This window comes from Gorilla gorilla, chromosome 7 (genome assembly GCF_029281585.2).
Source record: "Gorilla gorilla gorilla isolate KB3781 chromosome 7, NHGRI_mGorGor1-v2.1_pri, whole genome shotgun sequence".
NCBI classification, from domain to species: domain Eukaryota; kingdom Metazoa; phylum Chordata; class Mammalia; order Primates; family Hominidae; genus Gorilla; species Gorilla gorilla.
Window position 1 is genome coordinate 144,074,232 of NC_073231.2, and position 21,467 is coordinate 144,095,698.

A 21,467-nucleotide genomic window follows, 5' to 3' on the forward strand; every position below is an offset into this window, starting at 1 on the left:
AAAGGGAACAGTTCTGCCAGCATTGGCTCATCAGCTTCCCAATTCTCCATTCTCCAAAGGAAAAGGGGAAACATTTGTTGGAGAGGTTACAGAAACCAGAAGTGAGAATTGACTTTAATTTGCAGACAGTGGTCAGTGTGTGCCGAGATTCTGCTAACAGAGAAAGAAGGAGTTTTCCTCCCTTTGCCTAAGCCAAGGGAGGAGGTCTTCAAGGGAGACTGCCCTGTCTCCCCTAGAACAGTGGGAATGCAGGTCCTGGTGCTCAACTCATTCTGCAAAGGCCATCAGGAGAGAAGCTGAGGGTGGCTGGATTGGTCTAAACAGGAAGGAGCAGGCTCCGCAGAGGAGGTTCTCCACATACGTGGAATGAGGGTTAAAGTGTCTGTGTCCATTTCCCGTGGGCCAGATGTGTGTGCTTTGGAAAAGTATCCACCCCCAAAGAGCTAACTGCAAGGAATGAGTCACCCAGCTCTCGTGAGGCATCACTACATCAGATAACTGCAGGGATGGGGCTGGGTGACTGTCTTCTGGCCAGGGGGTACCTAAGCAGTCTCTTTCTAAGGAATTCATAAGAACATCCTAAGGGCAGTTCAGGGTTTACCATATTACAATCGTACTTAAAAATGAACCCCTGCCCTTTCCTCCACTGTTTCCCTCCTTACTGTGCCTGACCCTGCAAAGCCTGCAAACTGCAGTGGGAAAGAAAGGGGGGATATGAAGCCCCCTACCATGCCCTGTTCCTACACTGGGAGTTTTCTACCCTAGGAAAGCCTGGATCTGGAGGTGAGGTAGAGAAAGGAGGCAACAGAAAGAAGTTATACAATGGATGAGGTTTAGAGTCCTGGTATTATACTTCACTGGACTTTTCATACCTAAAAAAGGATGACTTACTTATTAGCTGAAATATCCCAGCTTAGTTGGCCTGACAGCTCAGCCCAGGGTAGGAAGAAGAGGCCACAGAACAAGCTAAAAGAAAGCAGTTCCAAGAAAGAAGAAAGTTGCCTCCTGCATTTAATGAGCAGGTTATAGATAAATGGAGTTTCAAGTTTCAGAGTTGAAACATAATAGCAGATATGTCGCACAAAGATGTAGAATCCTAGAAGAATCTCCTTTGACTCAGAAGGGGATTTGTCATTTGTAGCCTCATAGGGTCATTAATCTAAAACCCCCAATTTCTATCACATTGTAAGATGTGTGAAGGTGTCAGACATGAGAAAGTGCCAGTTAGTAAAGCCAACAAGTTATGAGATTTCTGTGTATGCATTTGAGCTGCCTGACTAAAATGTATGTGGTTTGAAATGACCACACAAACTTTCTTAGCCTGCACCCCTGAGTCAGGGACATTGCAGCTTATCAGGAGATGCTGATCTGAGAGACGTTCTGAGGTTCAAGGCTATGAGGCTATCCCAAGAGTGGGGAAGCGGGGAGGAGAGCAGTGTGCTACTACAATTCAATAATTTCCATGACACTCACTGCTGTTCACTGTCCGTAAAGTGCAGATCCACCTTGAGTTGAAAATCTACTTCACTCAGTGCGTCTTCCATCTGCAAAAGAAACAAAGTCCAAGGGATTTCAGGAGTCAAATCTTGTCCAAACGAAATACTTAGCTGGTCTACTTCCCAAAGTAGAGAAACACTGTCTTGTCCAAAAATCAATGTCATTTATGCTGAAAGCAGAATTTCCATGCATGTTTCATGGAGTTCTGGGTGAACAGGATATCTGAGAGTATTACACAAAAAGAAAAATAGAAGGGATATACATACCCAGTTTGGGAGAAGTCAGTTTGCAAAAAAAATGCTAAACAAGTTTCCTTTTTGCAGGGCTTTTGAGAATCTCATTTGGATTTGATCTAGAATCCCATCTAGGGCAAGAGTAAAGTGTTCTGTAGCACCTGCTCTGGGAAGGATGGAGCAGTGAACTCGCAGTGAAATCCCACTTGGCTAGCAATGGGATTAAGTCAGAGCAATGTCATCTCTAACCCTCAGGCATCCTCTCAGGGCAGGCACCATTGCCCACGTGTCCAGAGGAGGAAGCTCATGTTTGGGAAAGTAGTCACTTCTTCAGGCGTCTCAGCTTCATAAGAAAGCAGCTTCTTCATTTTTGTCTTGAAATCCATTGTATTTAACCATTGTCACTTTAAGACACTGGCATTTTATGTCCTACTCATGGCTGCTTTTGTCCTTTGCTTTAAGAAAAAAAAACATACTTTTTCAACACAGGAATCTTTATTCCTCGTGTCAGTTTCTCATATACACCTGGAAGATGGTACCCCTAGTTCTCTTTTTCTCACATCACCCCCAACTCAAGGGGGCATTACTTGCTAAATACCAGATCTCGCCACCACCTCTACTCAGAGGTCAACCCAGCGTCAGTTCTGCACACCTGTGATAGGACTTGGTCTCCTCCTCATTCACAGGCAGGATGGAGCCCTTTTCATCCGTAACCACAAAGCCCATGTCTTGTCTATCTTGGTATTTAACGGTGCCTATTACAATTTTGGAGGCGGTGTTACAACCTGGAAGCCTGTGAGCCAAGTATTGTCTGCTGATGTGTCTTGTTTAGACCCCATAGTATTTTTGAAAATGTTTTGAACAAATTGCAAACATTTACCATTCAGGCAATTTCATATTTGTATTACGGGTTTTCAGCTTCTACAAAAAAAAAAAAAACCAAAAAATAAAACAAAACAAAACAAAACCCTGGACTTGGGAGTGCTGGGCTGGCATTTAGAAACTCATTTGGAAACTGTTCAGATCAGGTAATTGCTGTCCCGTCTACCACCATTCACAGTATTCACTGACACGCATTTGGCCTGCAGCTAAAAGCCCCTGGCTATTTTCTTGGGTAGTGTCCCCAGTAATCCTTATATGATTAAGAGAGAGACTAGTTTCAATTCATTCTTGATCCCTTGCTCCAGAAATAGTGTCTGCTGCATAGAAAGTATCAATGCATCTTTGAGGAATAAATAAAGCTCTTTCCCAATCCCCACCTTTTTTGTTTTTTCTTTCTTTGCAAGAATCTCCTCATCTTCCTGGGATGGAAATCTCTTAACCAAGGATCTCTTTGGAAACGTCTTCCTGGTTAAGTATAATTCATGGAGAGACATACAGATGGAATTTATCTTTAGGTCTCCAGGGTTTAAAATTTGTTATTTTAAAAAAAGCATTTAAAAGTTAACATTTTGCTGAATCCAAGTGCTATAAATAACTTCCTTTCCTAGCTTTGTTTTGCATAATCATGAATCTAGCTTCAAATACACAAGGAAAGCATTGCAGCCTCTTGTCACCAGGAAGGGAGACTGGCAAAGTAAGCTTCCCAACTACCTTCTGAGCACGCATTTGCCTGGGTAATGAAAATTCAAAGTAAACTCCAGTTTTAAACTTGCTGCAATTTCCTTAGGAACTGGGAGAGAAATCATTCTCCTGGATAAGCTGTAGCTAAATTGAGCTGGGATATGACTTTACAATGCTTTAATGAATCTTATTTGCAAGATATTCCAGAATGAAGTCACTGCTTTTTCTAAACATTTATTTCATGGTTGGTTGTTGACTTCCTACCCCTCCCTTCAAAAAGACACACACACACACACACACACACACACACACACACACCATACACACAATGATTTTCCTTTATTCTGCCTTATCTCAATTAGAGTCATCATCTCCTTTCAAGGGTCATTTTCTCATGACCAGGAAGCAGTTCTGCAAACTAGTAGAAATAATGTTAAGAAGCTAGCATTTACAGAAGAGTTATTATTTGGCAGGTAATAAACTATCATATACATATACTATTTTATTTAATGTGGATAAAACTATGAGTTAGGAAAGACTGTCCTGCATTTACACATGTGGAAACTGAGGCTCCCTGTGGTAAAGGCATTTTCCCAAACTCAGCTAGTGAGAGTCCCACATCCCAGATGCTGTCAAGGGCTCCATTTCTTTGGCCTTCTCCCATGGTCACGTGTGTGTTCTAGATTGGACGTTCTCTCACTGCTTGGTTTCAACTCATAATGGTGACTCTCTTGTTTTCTCCTCCATTCTTAACTACTATCTTGAGCTTTGTCACAGCCTGATGGCTAAGAGGGCAGCTTCTGAAATCCAGATACATGTGTACAACTCTTAGTTCTATCATTTCATATCTATGAGACCTGGGGCCAATCAACCTCTCTGTTGTTTTCTCATCCATAAAATGGGAGTAAAATAATTACACCTACTCGCAAAGCATCGTTATCGTGTGAACTAAAATTTAAAAATGTACACAAAGGGCTTTGTTCACAATTGAACTGACAATTCTCAACAAAGGTTAGCTATTATTATTGCTGTCATTTTCAACCATGGGGGCTGGCCACATGAGGGACCCATTCCTCTATCAACCTCACATAGTGCCCATCCTGCACACTGGTCACAAACACAGACTTTGTGATCGGACGGCCCAGGTTCAAACCCTGGCTCTACAACTTCCGGGTGGTATGACTTTAGATAAACGCCTTCTCTAAGTCACTGTATCCTCATCTGTAAAACAGGAGTAGTAAAACACCTCATCATGTTGTTGCAATAATTCAATGAGGTATTCCAGACAAAAAAATCAGCACAGTGCCTGCCATACAGCACATACCTTATAGGTATAAGATGCTGTTTGTTGGAGTTCAATCAGGCTGGTGGGAAAAATATTAAAGATGGTTACAGTAATAGTCAAAAACTCTCTTGGAAGGCCTGAGAGTTTGCGTAGCTTCAGATTTCTTGGCTGAAGGCAGCCAGGGTCTCTTTGCAGGAGCCAGAAAGATTAAGGTGCAAGTACAAAGGAACGTGGGAAGTTTATCTTACTAACCTGTTTATTTATATGGGCTTAAGACTAACCTTTGTCCTACTAGGGATAGTTTACTGCCTCCTACTCGGGGGTCAGCAGAAGTTTATTACCCACAAACTGTGTTTGCTTTAGGCCTGAGAACCTGGCCTTTAATCTTTACCCTCTAGTGGTGTTTACTCATAACTTTTGTTAATTAGTCTTACTGAATAAATATGAGCCTCACTAACTGACCAGGGCTGAGTCGCAACTGTTTACAGAACTCAGCTTGGAGCCTGTAAGTGGCTTGGCGCCTCAGCTGGACTGGCAGAGCAGAATATCTGTGTGTCAGTGTATGTTTATTCATCCATCGCCGAATCACGGGCTTGCAGGAACAGACCCCCCGCAGACAGTGCCCCCGCGAAAGGGGCACTGCCTCTGCAGTTAGTGCTAAGATCCTTGTGACTGTTCTTATAACTCATCCTGAACTCCTTTCACTCCCCAGTAGAAGCTTTTCTTCTCCCAACTACCCTGGACTATCAGTAACTCCAAACCCATTTCATGACCAAATCTTAGAGTCAACTTCCATTTATCATTCCTCTCTACATGATGCCTGCCAATGCTCAACCTGAACCCAGTCCTAAGGGCTGCACTTGGTGGCCAGGCAGCTCACCCTTTCCACTCACACAGTTTCCATTCACACAGTTACGACCTCTGCCATGATGCTCACCAAGACACCATGCACTATAGCAGCAACTGCCTGTATGCCCTTGGTCTCCTGGGCCCCACTTTCTATATTATTGCCAGACTGACCTTTCTAAATGCCAGGTCTCCTCCTTCGGTCCTGAAGGAGACTCCTACCTTTAAAAAGGAAAAATATGACATTTGGCGGAGTCTCTGTGGCTCTCCGTGCTGTGTCCTCAACCTTCCTCTCTAGCTTTGTGTCCCTGCCAGTTTCTAGCCCCTTAGCAACAATGCTTTCTTTCCCAAATCTGCCTTCTACTTTACTGCTTTTTATGGGCCTTGCTGTCTTCTGTCTCAGGAGCTCTTAACAACTGGTTACTGTGGAAATCGTGCCCATTTTTCTACTTATCAAAAAACTCTGAATCAACTCAGCCCCCTTTCTGCTTCCAGCAAAAAAAAAAAAAAAAGAAAAAGAAAAAGAAAAAAACAAGCCCACCTCTGTCTGAATCACCAGGTCTGGCCTGGGCTCACGAATCTGCATTTTGTATGAGTACTGCCAGGGGACTGTGATGCCGGTGCACCAAGGAATCACACTTTGGAAAATGCTTTTCCTTTCTAAGCCTACGAAAATGCAATCTACGAAATGCAATCATAAAACACATCATAAAATGTGTTTCATATGTAATCTTTTCCTCTTCTTCCTCAGAGTGGCAAGCATTTTGTTGTTAATAATTGTATCTTCTTCTTTGCTTTGCCTGCTAGGAGCTTAGCACTAAATATATGGGTCACCACTATCAAATATCCAGAGGGTGTTTGTGCATTTTGGTCCAATACATTTACCCCAGCCTTTATTTTCCTGTATGTATTTTTCCTCCACTCTGCCCCATTCCATTGCTAACTTTTCTTTTTACTATTCTATGCATTTTGTAAGCCTTCCCAAATCTTCTGTGGGATTACGCGGAGTATATAAATAAAATACACACACTACCTCCAGACTCACTCTTTGCAACTGTTATTATAACATCTCCTCGTACACCTTAACTCGTGATTAGTTCTGTCCATGATCATCTCTTGTACTTATCTGTGACTTCATTGCACAACTGAATCTTCTTCATGTCTGAATTTCTTATAGCACATGGAATCATGTGTTTGATAAATAGGCATTTCATAAATGTCTGTTGTTCACAATGATGTCTATGTGCATCCGTGAACATAATTTCTGGCCAACTGGCTATAAGCAGTGTTTTGGTTGTCATAAGCAGACTGATACTAACTGGAAATGCATCCATTCCAAATATACAGTGTTTACAGACATATCCAATTAACTTTTATTATCCCTGATTTGTATATAACAATTAGCTGTGACATTGTTTGCTGCCATATGGATTACCCCCAACACATCAATAATTTATTAGCTTACAGAGAAAAGAAATTTGATAGGAAGAAGAAAACAACATGTAATGTGAAATAGACTCTCCATTCAACTTGAGAACTAAGGCTGGCTACAACCTCACGCGAGCTAAGGTTGAGGGTTGGGAAGGTCAAACTTGAAGGCTTTAAATTGTCAGGGACAAGAACAATTCTCTGACGGAATTAAGATGGAGCAATGGCCAGGATACCTGAATAATGCCCAAACCCAGCCTCCATCACTGGTTTGTCATTAGCACTCTGCCAGGGTAGCTCTTTGAGATCAATGTCCCAAGGGCAAAGGCCCATGGGAAAAAATGGAGCATTGTTTTCTTACTGGGATTTGGGGAAGTGGACCTTGAGCTTGTAGTCTGTTTAACTGGGAGTTTATTACCACTCTAGGCAACCTAACGGTATTGTTTCCTAAACTAAAGGTATTAACTTGAGTCCAGGAAGGAATTAGAGGAGGACACACTCAAAATGAGGACTCCAGGTACAGTTTACCAAATGGATGATTTACGAAGTGTGTGGAAGATTTAGAAAAAGCAACTAATGGCTGGGCGCGGTGGCTCACACCTGTAATCCCAGCACTTTGGGAGGCTGAGGCGGGTGGATCGCGAGGTCAGGAGTTCAAGACCAGCCTGGCCGACATAGTGAAACCTTGCCTCTACTAAAAATACAAAAAAAATTAGCCGGGCATGGTGGCGGGCCGCTGTAATCCCAGCTACTCAGGAGGCTGAGACAGGAGAATCACTTGAACCCAAGAGGCGGAGGTTGCATTGAGCTGAGATCATGCCACTGCACTCCAGCCTGAGTGACAGTGGGAGACTCTGTCTCAGGAAAAAAAAAAAAAAAAAAAGCAACTAACAATGGCTGAGTTCTCAAGGTTAGTAACTACAGGACTTCCTTACCATCCTAGGCCTGAAGAGTCAAGCAGAGACAGTGGTTATCAGAACTGGAGAGAAAGCTACATGGAGTGTGTCTCCGTGACTGGAGCTGGGGCCTTTGGAAGAAGGACACAGCAAGTGGTATGCTGGTAAAGGTTTAACAACTGGCTCTCTGAAGAAAAATTAAAATTAAAAAAAAACAAAACACTGATTTGTAGCATTGGCAGTTTCTCCGGTGTAAATGTTTCCACCAAGCTATGAATGTGAAGTCGCTAAATAAGGAGTTGGAAAGAGGTCTGTACCCGTCGCTATCAAAAGCTGATATAAGCAGGCTCCAGCACACCACTGGACACAGCCAACCCTCCAGGATCCTGCAGGGAAGAAGCCTGGCCCATTCTCCTTGTAGTCACTTGCAGAAGCTCTCATAGGCTGAACTCAATGGAAACCAAAAGGTAAAGACACGACTGAGCAGTTCTTGCAGCCAGTCTCTTGGGGCACATAGCAGGTGGGACAGCAGAGAGGGGAAATGGCCAAGTAGTCAAAAGCTAGCCAGCATGGCTAATAGGAGTTTCATTTGTTCTTTTAAATTTTGATTTCAGATCAAGTATTTGCAGTCACTGTGATGGCATAAGGGAGACAGGGTCAGGTTAACTGAAGGCTCCAATGAGTGAGGTGTGTGTTCCTTGAGGTATTGAAGCAGGCAACTCTGGTCTGGACAGGATACAGAGAGCCAAGGGCCATCAAACAGGGTGCATGGTGGATGCTCATCCCTGTTTGGAAAGAATAGCTTGCAAAGGGCCTAAAAAGAAGGGATTACAAGTTAAATTCATTCATTCAACAACTAAGTCATTCACTCCATGTTGGGTATCCACAGTGTAGTCCTATGGCTACTAGGGCACTCAGGATGCAAAGAGAGATCCACTCCTGTGGAGCTTGCAGACTGGGAGAGGGATAACAAAATTCTAAAATAAAAATTGTGCCATTGCACCCTTCTAACAAAATCAGTGGATTTCTATTGCCCAAGAATAAGCCCTAAATTCCCTATCATGGCCCATAATGCTGGGCCTCCCCGCTCCATCTTCATCTCCTGCTCCTTTCCCCTCCCTCTCTGTGCAAGTCACCTCAGCCTTAGTGCTTTTCCTGAAACACCCCAACGTCATTCCCACCTCAGGCTCTTTGTCCTTACTGTGCTCTCCTCCAGAGCCGACATCTCCCTGAGCTCGTGGCATGCCTGAATCTTCCTCCATAGTTGGGTCTCAGTTCTGCATTGGCTTCTCTGGAAGGCCTCTTCTGTCTGTCACTTGTCCTCCAGGGAATAATCATCTTGGGTGAAGGCTGTGTTGAAGGTTGTGCTGAGTTCTTGACATTCTCACTATCTGAGTTTCTGTCATGAAGCAACAGCCAGTCTTGCACAGCAGGACCATCATGAGGTCTCTTCCACTTTGGGTACAGTTGTAGCTTCACGGAGCCTCCAGTGAGGGTGCAAACTCCTATACTCTTATCTCCCTCATGAGTGTGTCTCAGAGACTAGGGAGCTGAGTATGTAGCAGTGAGAAGGCTCAGTAATAGAATATGCATGATTGATTTATTTAATTACATTGTGATATATTGATCTAATATTAGAAAACAAGCCCAAAATGCCAGAGATATTTCATGTTCACTATTTTATATCCAGCACATAGTAGGTGCTTAGTGAGTTCTCCATAAATTTTGGAAGAATAGATAGGTTAATGAATAAAGAATGAGTGACAGCTTTTCAATTTTAGCCACAAAGAGGAATCTGGTCACCACCTAGATAACAAAAGATGTGGACAAAAAGCCAAGAAGCCTGAGAGGAGAAAGATAATAGATGTCCAATAGGAGTTGTTGTGCACACCACATGAGGAATGCAAGTAGGGGGGCTCTAATCAGATCTTCCTAAAATAGGAATACTCTTTCATATAATTCTCGATATATTCTAGCAGAAAAAAATCAGCTCGAATGTGGCAACAGGTACACTTCAGTGAGGCTGGGGCAGGCAGATCAAAAGTTTGAGCTTCAGATATTCCTTTGAAATGTGTTAATCTGATGAATAGGAAATTTTCAATCAAGTTTCCAACTAATAAAGCGAGCTCCCCAAGGCCTCTGGGCTTGCAATGATGCTGTTTCCCCTTGTTCGATGCCCTTCCTCTTTCTTTCTCTGGTGAATTCAGCATGTGCATCTGAAGCCAGCTCTTTTGTGTAAGCCTTGATGAACCCAGCTTTGCCATCTCCACAGAGATCATTTCTCACATCACCTGCCAAGGTGTTTGCTTATATATCTGTTTTCCTGCAAAATTATCAACCCTTTCAAGGTGGAGTTCCTGCTGCCTTCTCCGGTTCTGTCCCTTACCCAAGGGTCCCACATAGAGCCCTGCAAAAAATAGTTACTCAAAACCACCTGCTGCTTGACTCATTGACAGAGGGCCTAAACAGATGTGCAACTGGGCAGATGAGGAGGGAAGAAGAGACCCAGTAAATGAGTCAATGGAGACTGTTTGCACTTGAGACTACATGGAACAAGCAAATATATGAATAAAAAAATGAGTAAAACAACGAATACATAAATAAGTGCATGAATGCACTAAAAGCACTAATCTCTGTCAGATTTCAGAGTAAACCCATACCTTCTCCTTTCACCATTTACCTAGCAATGAGAGAGAACAGCCATGATAGGGAACAGCTACTTGCGGCTGGCGGTAGATTCATGACTTACCCTTTCACCACCCAAGAGCAAATGAACTCGGAAGACCACAGCATCATTTATGGGTACCTCTTCATTCCGGTATAAGATCTGAAAGATCCGGCTGTGCACGGTGCTGTCATGGACACAGGCTGAATGCAGGCTGCTGCTCTCTGCAAAACAAGAATCAGTAGGAACCCATGAACTCCAATACTGTCCTGTACCTGCAGCCCTGTCAAGTGTCTTTCCTGCTCAAGTAGGCTAATGGCCCCAAGCTACCTTCCAATTTCCAAAGCTTAAAATCACAGTAAATGAGACCTCACCATATGAATGTTTCTGTTTATTGAGTCGGGCTGGTATCTCAGAAAAACCTTGTTCCATCCCTTACAAGCAAGCGATAAAATCTTGGCTAAGTAACTCATGCCGTGGGCAGTGCTCCTGGGCTGCTATGCAGTGCCTGCTCAACTTCTCACCTGTTCACCTGTCCCCTCCTCTGTGAAGCATTCCATAAACTTCCTCTCCCAGAAACAATGAGGAGAAGAACGGGGAGTAAAAGACAGAAAACACCCTTCCTTCTACAAGGACTTCCTAGTGCCCATAGAGTTTCTCCCTTCTCAAAGGTGCTGCTTGCACATCATGCCTGTCATGAGAACACTCTGTCTTGAGTTTTAGGAAAATGTGCTAATCCTATTATGCTGTATATCAAGTTTTAAAGGAATTGGTTTAGCTCTGTATCCTCCAATGCATTCTAGATATACTATATCCCTAAACAGTACTTCAAAGTTAAGTTATATTTCAAGAAGACAAATCTACGCAATGCTTCCACTGTCCAGGGTTATTTGGGGGAACAAATGGGTGAACTCCTCCAAATTACTTAACACATAAACTATACAGTTGGAGATACGTGTAAAAAATATATATATGTGTGTATATATATGTATATATATGTATATGTATATATATGTATATATGTGTGTATATATATGTATATATACATATATATATTATTCTAAAATCAATAGCACTGCCCAGGGTTATTGTGGGGGAACAAATGGACGAACTCCTCCAAATTACTTCACACATGAACTATACAGTTGGATATACATGTAAATACATATATATACACACACACACATATATACACACACATATACACACACACATACACACACACATACATACACACACACATACACACACGCACATACATATGCGTATATATATTCTAAAGTAAATAATACCAATATTTGTATAAGGCAATGATTACCTATTGATTACCTATTTATAATAGGGAACAACTATATGGCATTTTACAAGTTATAAAGTGCTTTTCAATTGTGGTTACTTTCCTTAATTATCATAACAAACCCATAAGGTAAATTTTACACCAGATGAAGAGACAAAGGCTCAAAGCAGAGGCAGGTGCCTAAATATGTACTTGTTATGAATGTTTATGTCTCCCCAAGATGCATATGTTTCACCAATGTGATTATATTTGGAGGAGGAGCCTTCAGGAGGTAATTACATCCTAAGGGTAGAGTTCTCATATATGGGATTAATGCCCTTATAAAAAGAGGCCAGAGGTCTGTTCCCCTCACCTTTCCCACCATGCAAGGATACAATGAGAGAAGTCATCAATCTGCAAACCTGGAAAAGGACCCTCACCAGAACCTGACTATGCTGGCATCCTGATCTCAAACTTCCAACCTCTAGAACTGTAAAAAATACATTTCTGTGGTCAATAAGGCGCCCAGTTTATGGCATTTTGTTAGCAGACTGAGATGGAGCATTGCTATATAATGAAGCATTGTGTAGATTCATCCTCACATCTACCTCTTTAGTAAGAGAGAAAATGAAGTCTCCAGTGAAAGAATAAAATGCATCTATTTCCTAGCAAAGGGTGGGGACTCTATAAAACAGTACTGAAAGAATTAGTTTGACTGAAATGGGAGCCAAGAAAAAAAAACAGCCCAACTAGCAACGAAAAATCCTAAGTACCTTGTACACTGTCTCTGGATGAGTCAAAGAGTTCTTTGGAAACAGGGACACAGGATCACAGTCACCTCCCAATGCAGTCACATCTAAACAAACACCTACCTTGTAGCTTCCGAGCAAGGAATACAAAATATGTAAAATGCCAGGTTGTTTCCAAGGCTACTCAGATGTGCCTGCTCTAATTTGCACTTTGTCATGAAGGCAATAAAATTACTGGCCTAATGCAGTTCTATTTAGACCTGCTGTATTCAAATTGATGCGGCTATTAAATAAAAATGATTCATGTGTGCAGATGCCTCTCTGTTTTTACTTGCTACACTAGCTCTTTCTCTATCACTGTCCAGGCCCCACTGATCTATAAGCCAGAATGACAATGTGGCAGCGGGTGGATGGGGTGAATACCCTGAAGGTCAGAGCAGCCCTGAGCCGTCTGCCACCAGGAGGGTCAGCCAGCAAAACAGTTCAATCACTTGCTGTCTTGGGCAAGTGACATCACCTCTTGTAACAGCAGCTTTCCATGTGAGAAATGGACACAGCCACACTGACCTTGTCGGATCACTGTGGACACAAAGAGGATAAAATAGATCAAGCTCCTAAGACCAGGCACGCTCTGGGCATACAATATACAGTATGATGACTTTTTAATTGTGTTTGCAGAGAAAGTTCTGCGTACTTTCTGTTGAATATATTATCATTGGCCACATTTTTATGGGAGATTAAGCGCCTCTGAATTTGAGCAGATTGGCAAACAGACCACAGGGCTTAATGGGTATTTACTGAAAATCACCAAATCCCGAGGTGACCCATTAAGCCTGGGATAAGGCATTTTTCATACCTTAGGAGGCTTTCTGGGTCAACTCCTCACCACTGTTAAATAGGGCATCGCATAGAACAGGTGTCTTTTTTTACAAGGGAAGGCTCACCAATCGCAAGACACTTCCCTGGGATTGTGGAGATCACTGGGACAACACTCCCTGCTTCATTCCCATTGGGATTTTCCCTTCTTCAACAACAATCCACATCTGGATACCCGACCCACTATCCTCACTCCTCCTTGCTGGTGAAATCAGCACCCAGAGACAGCAAAAGTACATACTCTCTCTGCCCTTACAGACTAACTCATACTTTGGGATGGCAGTCTTTCCTAGCTATGTGGTAAATAGCCACTTTTCATTTTAGAGTATTTTTATGTATTTTTAGGCAACAAGATTTCTACTCAAGTGGTCCAATGAGAAGGTGTAGACTAGAGTCTTCCTACATATCTGTCTTCTTCTTTTGTGGGTGTCAGCCTTGGTACCACGCATAACAAGAGTTGAAACTTTAAGGGGAAAAAAGAGATGAAAAGAAAATGGGTGGAAAAAGGAAAGGGAATGTGAAAGAAAAAGAGGAGGGGAGCAGAGAAAAGAGAATACAGCAGAGGACGTAAGAGGAATTCTTCAGGTTTCAGCTGCACAAAGAATACGTTCCAAACAACTTAACACAGAATTTCCGGCCAGATGGCAAGAGAAAAAAAGACTTTTAGGTGCTGTAGTTTCTTATTCTCCCCCCACAAAATGAATGATATTAATACTTTATAGATCTATGCACCTTTAAATGTTTAAACCTTAAATGATGACATTCCCTCAGCTGCAGCTCCCAGCAGCCCCAGAGGGATCTGTGTGTGGAATATAAAATACAGGTATTATTCTTCTGACAGGGACTCTATGCCCAATGCTCAAACCAACAGCACCCTTAGGGACCACCTACTTGTGGACTAAACCTCAATCTCATTCCAAGAATATAGCCATGGCTCTGCCTGCATGTAGGAGATTCCCAAAGAATCAGTTCTGTGCCCAAACACCAGAAGACAACCCCTTCAATTCCCCAGGCCTGAAGCCAGCTGGCTGAGGTCTGGACTGTGTGAATTCCTTTAAACTTAGGATATACTCAGAGAATCTTCCAACATATTAGAGCCAACAGAAGTGGAAAAGCCCCATTAGACTATGGGTTCCTCAAAGTCACAATGTTGGTTTTCATATGGTTTAGAAAATGCTCCTGTAGTAAGGGAAATATAAGTTCTAGAATTGTCCCTACTTTCCAGCTGTGTGGCCTTAGGCAGGACTATGGAATCCGAGCTCCAATGAGACAAGAATCATGCCTTACTTAATTTCCATAATGAATGTGAGGCTTAGGCAAAATGGTGAGTGAAGAAGTATGTTTTTTACAGAAAAATTATCAAAATCCAAACAGATTTTCTCATAGATTGAAGATGACAACGATTAAGACTCTTCAGGTAGGGTGAATTTTCTGACCCTTTCTAGGAACGGGAAGGACAGAAAGTCACCCTGAAGCCAAACTTTATTTTTTTTCCAAAGATTGTAAGCAATAGGCAGAAGAGAAAGCCACTTTGAAAAAGGTATTCATTGTTTTTCCAGAGAAGGACCAGAATAATTTCCTGTAGTTGAGCATGTGCTGCCTAGCTCGCAGGGTCATCGAGCCTTCAATGCCAGGGTAGGGAGGTCCAATACATGACTTCTTGAGACTCCCCCAAGGTTGCTACTTTCCTGGAGAGCCCATCACTGGAGGGCAAGTGGAAAAATATGGATAAGAAACCAGGAACTCCTGGGAGATAGGCAACCATGGTCTTGATGACTTTTCTTAAGGTTGAAAATCAGGGATACTGTTGGACTGGGACAGACCCTTCCCAACCAAGGTGATACTAGTGTCAATCACACAGCACAACCTGTTCCCAGAAATGAAGCTATCTTGAGAAAAGCTGTGGCCCAGAATGACAACTCTCGATGTTCAGAAATGCTCAGGGCTTCATGGGTAGAAGGTTGGTTTGGCTACATTGTGAGCTGGAAAGATGAGGACCCACCTAACCTGAAACAAAGATTGTGCTGTCAAGAGCAATATCTTGGTTCATTGTGTGCTGCAATAACACAATAGCACAGACTAAGTAATTCATAATGCACAAAATTTGATTGGCTCACAGTTCTGGAGGCTGGGAAGTCCAATATCAGGGTGCTTGCATCTGGCAAAGGCCTTATTTCTGCATCATCTCATTGCAAAAGGCAGAAAGGCCAAGAGACAAAAGTGAGCTGAACTTGCCCTTTTACAAAGGCAGGAATCACACCCAGTAGGGTAAAGCCCTCATGGCCCAAACACCTCTTACAGTTCTCACCTCAAAACTGTTACAATGGCAATTAAAGTTTCCACACGCATGTTGGAGGGGACAAACGTTTAAATCATAGCAGTTTCTAATGAGTTATAACCTGGGAGCTCAGGGTGGAGGCCCTAGTGGCCTGTGCAGATAACTGGAGCAGCAAAGGGTTCACTTTTGAACACCCTCAAGCTTCCTCCAAATTCTAAAGACCTATGCTTCAATAGAGACCCTGCGTGCCAATGAGATGCCCCAGCAGCAAGGGACTGATGAGATTCATTTCTGTCCTAAACTAGCATTCAGAAAATGACCACACTTCATTGTGTCAGCCCAGGGCTTCTTGGATGATGTGACATGGGAAAAGTAAGTGGCATTTCTGCTAACAGGGCATTGAGATATACAAGCACTTACTTGAAATATCTGAAGAGATGCAATTCTGCTTGTACCTTCAATTTTTGAAGCATATCAAATTGGTGACACATCAATAAAGAGCTGTATTTTGGTTGTCATTTTTATATCTATCTCAAAGAATATAAAACATTTTTCTTGTTTTCTACTTAAAGTACCCTGCTGCACATGGAGTATTGGATATTTTGTTTTCATGCACATGGACATAAGTTTATGCCTCACCTATAATTTTGGATTATTATGTTTGTATGTTTTTGCTATAAAATGTGTTTATTCATTCATTGAATATTTACTAATCACCTGCTATGCACTAGGTCTTGGGCAAAACATTGGGATTCAGCATTGAACACTCACAGGGTTCCTTTTGGGACATCTATGTTTTACACCTGTGTCTGTGGAATAGCGAATGAATATTCCCATCATTGTCCGACTCCACAGACATCTCCTTGTGTAAATGAATGTTTCATCTTTCCACACACGTTGCATTAGTCAGAATGCCTTATATAGGCTAATTTAAAATTCTGATTGAGGTGGCAAATTATGTAAAACAAACTGAGTTTGATCATAGATGTTATTTATTAATTATATGATTGGAAAAGTCATTTTTCTATAATATACAATACATACAAAATGCTTTTGTTAATTGCAAATTGCTCAATTAAAGCTAGCCTGAGATTTACTGGTCTAAATTCTAGATACTTTATGTTCCTTACATCATTGAGTATGGTCTTGGGTATATGAGTTCTCATTTTATTCATGAGGAAACTAATGATCATAGAAATTGTTACATCCTCAATGTCAAATATAGTTGATGGTACAATGATGACTCCAAATTTTTTTTTTAATTTCACTCCTTAATTTGTTTATTCATTCATTCATTCATTCATTCATTATTTAACTCAACAACCACACAGGCAATATGTTAGACATAATTCTGTCACTGGTAAAGATAAAACAATGATGAGGAATATTATTCAACATTTAGTACGGTATTTCCCAACTTTTTCTCTCCTCACTTCAAATGCACTATCCATCAATTTCTGTTTAATAAAAAAAATCTGAGAATGACAGAACAAAAGGCTTTGCATATCACTAACACTCAAATATTTAGCAAATCAATCCACCAATCAATTTATTAATAAATACAAAAATGGAGGGATATGACTTTTGGAAGTTACCCAATGTTTGTTATAGTTCTAGTTTGTGATAGTTCTAAAATCCAGAATTTCTGACTCCTAGCCTACTCTACAAGAAAACTCAACTTACAAAGCTGCTACCATGCTCTGGCAGAAAGTCCTATTTGTAAGAGGGCAACTAAACTAAAGAGCCCACTAAAAAGCACCATTTAACCTACTGAAAATGAGAAAGGCTGTTGCTGCTATTTAACAGGAAGCATTCTCTCATCAACACTGAGTGGGCTTAATTACTTAATTATAAACCATTGTGACCTACTATTAGAATAAGCCCAGTAAGGCCAGCACTTGATAACACTTTATTATCTAATAACATGTATTGCTCTATAATCTCAAAAGTAAAAGGCCAGTGTGTTGCCTCTAGTACACTTTAGTTGCTCACACAGAAACCCACTGGATTTCCTTTGATTGGTCATAACTGCTGAGTGGTCTCAGGTATTTCAGTTTGGATTTCAATAACAGAGTCCAGTGTATGGCGTTGTACCTCATGCTTGTGTAGGCACATAGATTTGAGTTAAAAGACATGGGTTTACTCCCAGCTCTGCCATTTATACACTGTATACCTGTGAACAAAGAACTTACCCAGTGTAAGCCTCAGTTTCCTCATCTGTGAACTGGAGATGGAAGATCAATACTGTTTCAGGGTTGTGAGGGTTTTACGAGATGACCTATGAAAGTACCTGGTACAAGATGTAACATATAATAGGGGCTCAGACAAATGGAGTGAATAAACATGCTGCTGGATTAATAGGAGTGTGGAGCTGACATGGCTATTACAAATTATCCAGCATAGAATTTTACCAGATATTAGTAGAAGTCTCAGTGGAAGTGAGGAGTGGAAAATAATCTTTTTTTGTTTTGTTTTGTTTTTGAGATGGAGTCTTGCTCTGTAGCCCAGGCTGGAGTGCAGTGGCATGATCTTGGCTCACTGCAACCTCCACCTCCAGGGTTCAAGTGATTCTCCTGCCTCAGCCTCCTGAGTAGCTGGGATTACAGGTGCACGCCACCATGCCCGGCTAATTTTTGTATTTTTAGTAGAGACGGTGTTTCACCATGTTAGTCAGGCTGATCTCAAACTCCTGACCTTGTGATCCGCCCGCCTTGGCCTCCCAGAGTGTTGGGATTACAGGTGTGAGCCACCGCCTCCAGCCAAAGGGAATCTTTAATTACCCTTTGACACTATGAAGAAAGCAGGCTTGGCCCAGGGCAGTGGGCACTGCCTGAATGGAGCATGGAGCATCTCCCTGCTTACTAGCTGGGAGATGCTGGGTGAGACTTCAACTCCACTGGCCTTAGTTCTTTTACAGGCAAAAATGACAACAACAATCCGACTACACTGGGGAGCCAGATGATGCCTCATGCCCACCTCGCCTGTTCTTCCAGCTCTTGCAGCTCTTCAGCTTCTCTCTCACTCACTCCTGCCCCTTCTGGATTCCTAGGCTCCTCCTGCACTTCCCACCTCTCTGTGTTGTAGAACCCCAGGTCATGGTCCCAATTATTTTCTCCGTTACTAGCTGTGCTCCTTCCCTAGCATCATTTCCAAGGCTTTCAAGGCTCTCTATGCCACCTACAAGCTGAGCACTCTCAAATGTATAATGCCAGCCCTATCTCTCTCCTGAGTGGGCCTGATCCTTCGCCACTTGACGTGATTTCTTTGATGTCAAATAAAGATCAGAACCCTCTGTTTCCAGTACAGAACCTTTGATTATATTTCCCAAATATGTTTCTCCTCCCGTCTTACCCATACTAGTGAAATACTTCCTTGTCATTAAATTCCTCTTTTCCACTCACTTCCTCTATCCAATCATCGGCACATTATCGGCGAACCTGCCCCGATATTCACGTAGGTTCTTTTCTATTTTCCTTAAGCGTTGGCCAGCTTGAGAAATAAAGGGACAGAGTACAAAAGAGAGAAATTTTAAAGCTGGGCATCCGGGGGAGACATCACATGTCAGTAGGTTCCGTGATGCCCCACAAGTGGCAAAAACCAGCAAGTTTTTATTAGGGAGTTTCAAAAGGGGAGGGAGTGTGTGAATAGGTGTGGGTCACAGACATCAAGTACTTTACAAGGTAATAGAATATCACAAGGCAAGTGGAGGCAGGGCAAGATCACAGAACCACAGGATGGAGGCAAAATTAAAATTGCTAATGAAGTTTCAGGCACCATTGTCGTTGATGACATCTTATCAGGAGACAGGGTTTTGAGATCAACCAGTCTCACCAAAATTTATTAGGCGGGAATTTCCTCTTCCTAATAAGCCTGGGAGCGCTATGGGAGACTGGAGTCTATTTCACCTCTGCAGTCTCAACCATAAGAGATGACCACGCCCAGGGGAGCCAGTTCAGAGACCTACCCCCAGGTGCGCATTCTCTTTCTCAGGGATGTTCCATGCTGAGAAAAAGAATTCAGCGATATTTCTCCCATTTGCTTTTGAAAGAAGAGAAATGTGGATCTGTTCCGCCCGGCTCACCAGCGGTCAGAGTTTAAGGTTGTCTCTCTTATTCCCTGAACAGTTGCTATTATCCTGTTCTTTTTTTTTTAAGGTGCCCACATTTCATATTGCTCAAACACACGTGCTGTACAATTTGTGCAGTTAATGCAATTATTACAGGGTCCTGAGGCGGTATACATCCTCCTCAGCTGACAGGATTGAGAGATTAAAGTAAAGACAGGCATAGGAAATCACAAGGGTATTGATTGGGGAAGTGATAAGTGTCCATGAAATCTTTACAATTTGTGTTTAGAGACTGCAGTAAAGACAGGCATAAGAAATTATAAAAGTATTAATTTGGAGAACTAATAAATGTCCATGAAATCTTCACAATCTATATTCTTCTGCCATGGCTTCAGCCGGTCCCTCTGTTTGGGGTCCCTGACTTCCCGCAACAGCACATCCTGTGGATTCACACCCAAAACATGGTTCTGACAAATCGAATCCTTCCTATCTCTTTCAAAAAATGTTCTGTCAATACTGCATACTGAAAACCTTACTTTTTGCTTCTGCTCTTACCACCTATTTGTCTACTAATATAAAATATAAACTAGATATTGGCCAGGCACGATGACTCATTCTTACAATCCCAGCACTTCAGGAGGCCAAGGCGGGAGGATCACTTGAGGCCAGGAGTTCAAGACCAGCCTGGGTAACACAGTGAGATCCTATCGCTACAATTTTTTTTTGAATATATAAAATTAGCTGGGCATGGTGGTGTGTGCCTATAATCCTAATACTCAGAAAGCTGAGGTTGGAAGATCTCTTGAGCCCAGAAATTCGAGGCTGCAGTGAGCCATGATCTTGCCACCGCACTCTGGCCTAGGTGACAGAACGAGAGTTTGTCTCTAAAAAAAAAGTAAATAAAATGAATAAATAAAATATAAACCAGACACCATTATCCCCTCCTGGCACTTAGAATGAAATCTGAAGTCTTTACTATGGTTAATTGGCCCTAAATGATGAGTGTGGGAGCTGCAGCCATAGTGAGGACCGAACACAGAGCTGACGCTTTGTGCTGTATCCCGGCCCAGCAAATACTTATAGAATGCATGACTGACCAAAGCTCCAAGTGGCCTGATCACAGAGAACTTGGCAGTGGGTGTAGTAACATTTGTGGAGGTGAGCTGAATCTTCGACAGAGCAGCTAGCTCACTGAGGCTGTCTCTATTTCCCGCTATGTCCTCATGATGACCCAGAGTCCACATCGATCCAGGTTCCCTTGCAAAAGGCCGGCACAAAGGATGCCCAGAATGCACAACATGGGGCTTTCTGAGAAGGGTACAGCCAGGCCCCACCTTCAAATCCTGAAACCCGTCCTGCTAATAAGTCATCAGGAAACTCAGCAAATCGGAGGCAAAGAGCCTTGTTGATGTGATTCAGGCTTTCCTGAACCATCTGCCTCCCCATATGCTTCCCTAGGAGAACTAAGTATAGTCACAATTGCAGCTAATCAAATATTTGTCAGAGCTGCAGTGTCTCCACCCAGTCACGGTCTCCAGGATGTGCCAAGGAGCACAGAGCTGTTTGCTAGTCCATGGTGGCCTTGGCCTTAGTTGGAGGTCACAGAATATAGGGCGGAGTTGTGACTACAAAAAATAGCAGGGAGCCCCAGAGTCACTGCTGATTAGGGGAGAACAGGTGGTTGCTCTGCCTTTGTTTTCCACAGAGATGGCAGATCCCTCCAGCAGGGCCTGCCCACTCCAGAGGCTAAGATAAGCCCAGCCAGTCCAGAAACAGATCATAGCCTCAGTCCCTCCAACTCCCTCCAAG

General features: G+C 42.5%; 1 protein-coding gene across 3 annotated transcripts in view; it reads right to left on the reverse strand.

Moving 5' to 3' along the window:
• The window catches only part of FAM135B (family with sequence similarity 135 member B), a 364,542-nt gene that overhangs the window by 122,795 nt on the left and 220,280 nt on the right, over positions 1 to 21,467 (reverse strand). For all 3 annotated transcript variants that reach the window (XM_019032899.4, XM_063709528.1, XM_063709529.1), the window contains exons 4-5: positions 10,498 to 10,637; positions 1,474 to 1,544 (exon numbers count right to left, since the gene is read on the reverse strand). In XM_019032899.4, the coding sequence (XP_018888444.4) occupies positions 1,474 to 1,544; positions 10,498 to 10,637 (211 nt within the window). The remainder of the gene's footprint in view (positions 1 to 1,473; positions 1,545 to 10,497; positions 10,638 to 21,467) is intronic.